This window comes from Lygodium microphyllum, chromosome 12 (assembly GCF_053477565.2).
Source record: "Lygodium microphyllum isolate KBCC chromosome 12, Lygodium_microphyllum_v1.1.10, whole genome shotgun sequence".
Classification (NCBI taxonomy): domain Eukaryota; kingdom Viridiplantae; phylum Streptophyta; class Polypodiopsida; order Schizaeales; family Lygodiaceae; genus Lygodium; species Lygodium microphyllum.
The window spans coordinates 139,652,158-139,659,529 of NC_141146.1; the positions used below are offsets into that span (position 1 = coordinate 139,652,158).

The following is a 7,372-nucleotide window of genomic DNA, read 5'->3' on the forward strand; positions in this document are numbered from 1 at the left end:
AATGCTTTTGGTGTTTGATCATCTTAATATTATTCAATACTAATCATACAAAAGAGTAGTAGTGTGATTTGTAGTAATTGTATGGATTGAAATGGTCATAATCAATGTAGTTTAACTCAAAACCAGAAATGAAGTAGGGAAATGTGGAAAATCTGTTGTAATTAGTAGGTTAGTAATGTGTGCCAATGTAACAAAAATCACCCGTGAAGTAGGAGCATGCACGGTGTGGACTGGAGATCATTCACTGCCTTGTTGAATTGCTGAAGCCTTAGAGCAATATTTTTAATTTGAAGACGCATGTAGTTTTGGTCATAATACCCTGATTCGAACCAAAAATTGCACTGCACAATCTATTTTAGTTAAAATAAAATAGTGGAGAGTAGTCAAAGAAGAGGAGGGGGATAGAACCGCCAAAGATTAGGGCTGCAACTCCTGCAGTAAGAGAGGGGCGACAGGAACAGAGATAAAAATGTAGAGGATCAGAGATGTGAAACCTGCAACTATAAAAACGCAATAGAGAAAACACTTGTAATGGAGGGAAATACTTAGGTCAAGTTGACCTAAGTATAAAAGGGGTAAGGGACACTACATGGGTACCATTTGATGAATACACATTTGTCCTTTCACCTTCTTCACCTTCTTTCCTGTCCTTCAATGGCTGCCAGCCATTTCTCTCTCCTCTTCTTGCCTTTCTCTCTCTACTTCTAGTCTTTCTCTCTCCTCATCACCCTCTCTCTATCTCTCCCTTCTTCTTACCTTTCTCTCTTCTCTCCTTCTTCTTCTGTAGTCCTTCTCTCTCTCTTTCTCCTTAGTTAGGACTGTTAGGTCTCCTTCATTACAGTTGGTATCAGAGCTTAGTTTTCAGATCCTTCCTTTCTCTCTCCTTCTTTACATTTAGTTTCTTATCAGTTTCAGAAAAACTTACTGTGCACAGGTACAACATTGAAGAACCACAGCAGTCAAGAAGTACTAGACATGGCAGCTTTATTGGACTCTACACAAGCTATGGCAGGAGGCTCAGTTAAATCTGGAGGTAAGGAGACAAAAAATGACAGCTCATTTTCAACTTTGAGGTAAAATTTTAGGGGTTTTGGGTGAAGGAGGTTACTACAAAACTTGACAGAGGTCTAAATGGGGTTACTCTCCAAAAGTGAGTCTTCTTCTTCTTCAACTTTCAAGCTTCTCTTCAAGCTTTCATGGTACAACCAAGATCTCTACTTCATTTCTTGTCACGATCTTCATCTCTCTGCTACAATGTATAGCATGGGACATTTCCCTGCTTGCTAAGCTTCAGATCAAGCACCACATATAGCAGTATTCAGAGCTTTATTTTCCTTGCTAACTGATCTTCATCTTATTGAAGGGAGCATAGGGTTTCTTTCCTGCTGCACGTCAGCCTTTCCTTCTCCAGATCAGATGCTTCAAATGATGGCAGCTTTAGCTCCTCGACTGCCATGAGGAAGTTCCGAACATTCTCCAAATATTGATATGCAAAAAGTGCCGCCCCTTCTGGAGGCGGGCTTGAGAGTATAGGATTCTCCACAATCTTCGGTACAGCACTCGAGTGGATTTTGTTGGTTCTGTACATGCATTGTTTGCTGCGTCAATCCTGCCTGCATCTGTGGTGGACAGTCCCTTGGATGTGTAGTGGTACAGAGGCGATCCATTTGCACCGAAGAAGGGGGAGCCGCCATGGAACTTCCCATTTGACATTGCAGATAGGCAGCTGCTTGCCTCGGGGGACAAATCGGCTGGCTCATACTGTTACAGCATCGCCTTCCACGAAACCTACCTATAGGGTAGTAGGCCACGCAGGCACAAAGCACAGGGTACATGCGCCTGGTGTGCGGCCTGCGAAGCAAACGTCGGGGTTCTCTGCAAGAAGATCGGCCTGGAATCAGGTAGAAGGTTCAGAAACCTGCGGAATCAGAGTTTGGGCAAGGATTATCACCACTTTAGAGGATGAAGTAGGTCGATTTGCGGGACCTGCATTTGAAACACTTCTTGGAGATGGTCCTGACTTGGGAGTCCAGCGCCATTGAGCATCACAGGGAGAAGAGCGCTTAGGAATCAAGGGATTGGGTGATTCATGGTCATCAAAAAATTGGTATCTTCACCCTACTTGTGGGGGTCTACTTGTGAGAGAGCCCACGAGGAAGAAAATCTGACAGTGTGAGCTCTTGACATGCACCACCCAATCAAGTAGGCAAGTGTCTACTCCTGCAAGCTCTTCTGGGATGACATTAGTCATCAGCGACATCACTGCCACCATGCCTTTTGCCCAGACTCATTAAAGGAGCACTGCCACCATGCCTTCTTCTAAGGCTCGTCAAAGGGATAGATCAGTCAGACCATGGCAAGGGACATGAGGAGCTATGCAGTGCACCAAGTTTTCACGCTTCCTGTTGCTTGCTGGCACGCTCACTCAGTCTTGCCATCCTGTGCAACCTGCCTGCTCTCCCTATGTACCCCCTGCACAGATAATCTTGCATGTGGCTCTTCTACTAGCAGGCAGGAAGTTGCAAGTTTTGGTTCGATTTCATTAGAAGCCAGGAGGAACATTCTTGTGCACAAGGCCATAGAGATCAAGGTGTAGCCCATACTTCCAACAGCCACTTTTAGCCTGCTCCTGCTTGTAGAAGGGGAGACGCCCTCTCAGGTCGTTCCTTATTCCTCATTAGGGAACGAATGTCTCCTCCATTATGATGGCCATAGCCACAACCGGGCATCAACTTGGAGTAACCTGCAGGGCTTCCACTATGTTGCTGAGAAATGTAGAGCTTAATGTCTCCTCCATTGTGATGGCCATAGCCACAACTGGGCATCAACTTGGAATAACCTGCAGGGCTTCCACTATGTTGCTGAGAAATGTCGAGCTTGGTTTGACAGGTCAGAGTTATTGTGCCCTTATGGCATTCCGAATAGTCTCCGATTGATATCTTCTACCGCAACGATTCAACATTAAGAAATTGGCATGCCTTCGTTGTCACGTGTTGGGCAGCCTATAGCAATTCTTGTCGAATTAGAGGATGAGATTGCAAATTTTAAGGATTATAAGGCTGTTGGTGGTGAACCTCCTCCCTCACCACCTATGAAGGAAGATGCGCCAAAAGCAGATACACCTGAAAGGTACTGGCCCTAATGAACATGTCATAAAGGCTGATGTTGAAGAGTTTTTAGCTTCTGGTGCTCCAGCTCCCACAAAAACAGTTGAGAAGCCACACGAGACTCTTGGCTGAGTGCAACAGTTCTTGGATAGATGAGTTCATCCGATAGTATCATAACATCAACATTAGTGTTGCTTTGCAGATTGACTATGGTATGCTTGTACCTATCATGCAGAATGGCCACAAGAAAGGTTGTCTCAAACTTGGGTGGCCCACTCACTTCAGAACTGTCCCTGTGAACCACATGACTTGGCCTTGCTGACAACAGGATAAATTCTGGGACCAAACAATGGATATCATGTACGCATCATAGAGGCATACTATCAGGAAAACCCGCTACTGTGACTTAGTCTGCTTGCTCCAAATGGTATTACCAATAGCTCCAAATCAAATAGGAAGGATGGCTTGTCTGATTGCAAGGATTCTTTGAATAAACCTTCTGATGCCATTAGCACAAGATCTTGCAGCAAGGTCTTCTTCTAAGGCAGCAACAAGGATTGGGACTGCATCCAATCCTTGCTCCAAGACATCATTAATTATCTCATTGTAATGGTTTACAGCCACTTGATTCAAACCAACATTGCCAGCAACATGATAAATTCTGGACCAAGCAATGGATATCATGTACGCATCGCAAAGGCATACTATCACGAAAACCCGCTGTTGTGACTCAATTTGCTTACTCAAGCTATGCTGAGGCCACTCAATTTTTGGATCTATTGAGTAACTATTTCAATAGACCTTATGGGGAAGATCTAATATCTGTTGATCACGATTGGCACACTCCTAGCCTTCTCTCCAACTTCACTCCCTTTTGCATCACACACTGGTTCACCCCAAATTGCACTGGTGCTGAACCAATTGATGCATACATTTCTCCCGCTGTGTTGACACAGGCCTTGCAGGGTTGCAGATTGGAACAGTTCTTGAAGTAAAATGAAATTGGTTGGGTGATCCATCTTTCAAATTTGAATCCCCCAAAAAGGGGACATAAAGTAGAGGATTGGTGAAGAAAGGGGATGAGACTGGATGCAAGGCTCCAAATTGATCCTACACATATGAACTGCTAATTTACCAGTCTGAGATGAAGGATTCATGGTTGCTGCCAACACCATTAGAGGCATCTTCTGTCAGAACTCTGCATATGATTTGAGTGCAAACAAAATTCTGTTGGCTTGGAAGGGAGCAGCAGTAGTTGCTTCTGGTGAAGCTGGTGTGATAGAGCAGGGAGCAGCAATAGTTGCTTCTGGTGAAGCTAGTGTGATAGAATATCTGCTTCAATCACAACTAAGTGATTAGTCTGGTAGAGAGTATTTTCATGCTTTGACAAATTACAGGGAAGAGCAGATGGCATTGGCACATGCAATGGAGTGGATTTAACTGTAGATGATGAATTTATTGTATTGGCATATGCAATGGAGTTTGGGATGGCATGACAAGTGTAATGCCTGTTGTATTTCAGAATTGAGGCTACTTATTGATTTGTGTAAAAGCAGTTGGTAGACACTGCTACTGAGATCTTTGAGAGCTCGATGAAGAGGCAGATGCTGTGTGTCAGACAGTGACCATCTTGACTTCCTTGTTGATCAATTCGTGGTGCAACTCTTGCAATCATCTGCAACATAATTAATGCAACAGAATTAATGCCACAGGGAGGTCCATTCTGGAGTCTGTAACCCCATTGGCAGGTTTACTTAATTGAACACTTTGATGGAACTACAATTACTTAGAGATGCGCTATGAGGTCAGTTGTTGCAGGTGCTAAGTTAAATCACATACGGGAAATTTTGATAACCAAAGTATTGTACAATACAACTTTGAGCAACACCTAGGATACGTACCTTGTCACGAGGGTGGATCATACTACAATGGATTTGATCAACAGTATGGCTATCATGGGCAACATGATTATGCTTACAAGCATCCCTTTATGTAGCAACATAGTTCTTATGCAAGTCATGATCATGGACATGTAAATGGTAGCTCATATAGCATTGGTCAACAGTATGCAAATGGAGATCCTTATGCAATGCAGGAGCAGTAAGCCAGTGATTATGACCAGCATCATGCCGTTACTTATGCTCATGGACTTGCCACTTATCATACTTATGGTCAGCCTAGGATGCAAGGACACCATTGTAGTCATGTTGGACAGTCATCATGCAATCTTGGGTAGCATGTTTATGGGCAACAATATGACCAAGGTTTTGGTAGTAGGCAACAGCAAATAGATGTATTTGGGTAGCAGCATGAACATTTTTGTGACATGCATTCTCATAGAGATTATGGACAGTATGACCAATGTTGTGGGATCAATGATCAAAGGCAGCATGCTTATGACGGTTGTGTGTGTGACGCGCAGCAGGGCTATTATCACCACATGCAGTATGGAGAGCATGAGTATCATTATGAGCAGCAGCCACATTTCTATGACCGTCCATATGGACAGCATGAGCATTATGGTCATGAGCATGAACATCCATCTATTGTATATGAGCAGCATGCTTATGTACGTGAGCAGCAAACATCAGTGCAAGCAAATGCATATGCTCAACCACATTGTCCCTCTGATGTGCAGCAGGGCTATTATCACCATATGCAGTATGGACAGCATGAATATCATTATGAGCAGCAGCCACATTGGTATGACCATCCATATGGACAGCATGAGCATTATGGTCATGAGCATGGCCAGCCATCTGTTGTACATGAGGAGCAAGATGACTATGAGCAGCATGTCAGAACTATTACTGAGCTGACCAATGGTGATGAGCAGGTGTGTAAATTGCTATCTAAGGCTAAACGCATTAGACACCTTACTAGTGATACGATACGGGAATTGCATGATGCGGGCTTATGCTATCGATGTGCTAAGCCAATATCTTGTAATCATCAAGCCACATGCAGGGCAAAGACTGCCAAAATACTTTTGGTATTAGAGTATTATGATGCAAAGGATGGAGAAGATCTTGTTGAAGACCATTTTGGTATGGGTCCACAACAAGAACTTTAGCTCAAGAAAGAAAACCATGGACAGCACGTGGATTTGGATGATCATGACCCTATGTGGAATCCCCTTCAATCCACAGACCTGCAGTTTAAATGCTTGGACATCACTAAGAATGCAGGGTCCATGAATATGCAGCACTTAGGGGCTGATGCACCCCATGCAATGGTGACTTCAGCCTCATATGCTTTAGTCATAGAGAGCATGGTGATGCCTGAAAGGCTTGTGGAAGAGCTGGCAAATACCACCACGCTGATCATGCTCAGCTGTACTTGACTTTGACCTTATGGAAGCTGATCCAATGCATGGCAGTGATACCACTTTCCCTTTTGATCTGGGTGTCTATAGGCTGACCTTGACCCTCTGCATAGACTAGTACTACTCTTGAATATTAGGCAATCTTTTACTGGGTCTATGCTAAGAACCCCCCACTATCTTTTGCCACTTGTAATGCTGTACAGAGTAGTACTCTGCAGCCCACTACTTGGCTATACCAATAAGTCCAATCTTTGTTTTTGAGGACAAAAACTTCATTTTGAGTGGGGATGGATTGTAATGGAGGGAAATACTTAGGTAAAGTTGACCTAAGTATGAAAGGGGTAAGGGACACTGCATGGGTACCATTTGATGAATACACATTTTTCCTTTCACCTTTTTCACCTTCTTCCCTGTCCTTCCATGGCTGCCAGCCATTTCTATCTCCTCTTCTTGCCTTTCTCTCTCTACTTCTAGTCTTTCTCTCTCCTCATCACCCTCTCTCTCTCTCTTCTTCTTACCTTTCTCTCTCCTCTCATTCTTCTGCAGACCTTCTCTCTCTCTTTTCCCTTAGTTAGAACAGTTAAGTCTCCTTCATTACACACACTCAGGTTAGAGAGTTGCGTGGAAGAGAGAGGGAGGGGAAGAGAAACTCATTTTGAAAAACGTCATGATTAGTTGTAAAGACTGACTCATGAAACGAATCATTTAATGTATCACGCTATTCGAATAACCATAACTTGTTATGGAATATGAATAGATTTAGATCTTATTTTTTTGTCTATTTTTAAAATTTATTAAATATTACAAGTCGAGATTTTTTCAAAAATCACGTAATGGCTATATCGTCGGTTGACGGGGTCTACCGTCAGCCCTCGGACCCCGCCGTTGGGGGCGTTGCCCCCAAACCCCCACCGGGGGCGCTGCCCTTGAACCCCCGTTG

The 7,372-nt window shown here is 43.7% G+C and overlaps 1 protein-coding gene across 2 annotated transcripts; it reads left to right on the forward strand.

Annotated features, from left to right (window-relative positions):
* Positions 1-594: 594 nt before the first annotated feature.
* On the forward strand, positions 595-7,099 carry LOC148028346 (uncharacterized). Of its 2 annotated transcripts, none has more exons than XM_087690163.1 (2): positions 595-1,199; positions 1,364-7,099. In XM_087690163.1, the coding sequence occupies exon 2, from the start codon at positions 5,434-5,436 to the stop codon at positions 6,178-6,180; it is 747 nt and encodes a 248-aa protein (XP_087546289.1). In that variant the 5' UTR covers positions 595-1,199; positions 1,364-5,433; the 3' UTR covers positions 6,181-7,099. The 2 variants fall into 2 exon arrangements, with proteins under 2 accessions (XP_087546289.1, XP_087546290.1); XM_087690164.1 differs by having other exon boundaries at positions 595-1,033.
* The last annotated feature ends 273 nt before the right edge of the window (positions 7,100-7,372 follow it).

What these genes read in the sequence shown, in the direction of transcription:
- LOC148028346 (XM_087690163.1), top strand. Translation starts at nt 5,434, where the DNA reads ATGCATTCTCATAGAGATTATGGACAGTATGACCAATGTTGTGGGATC.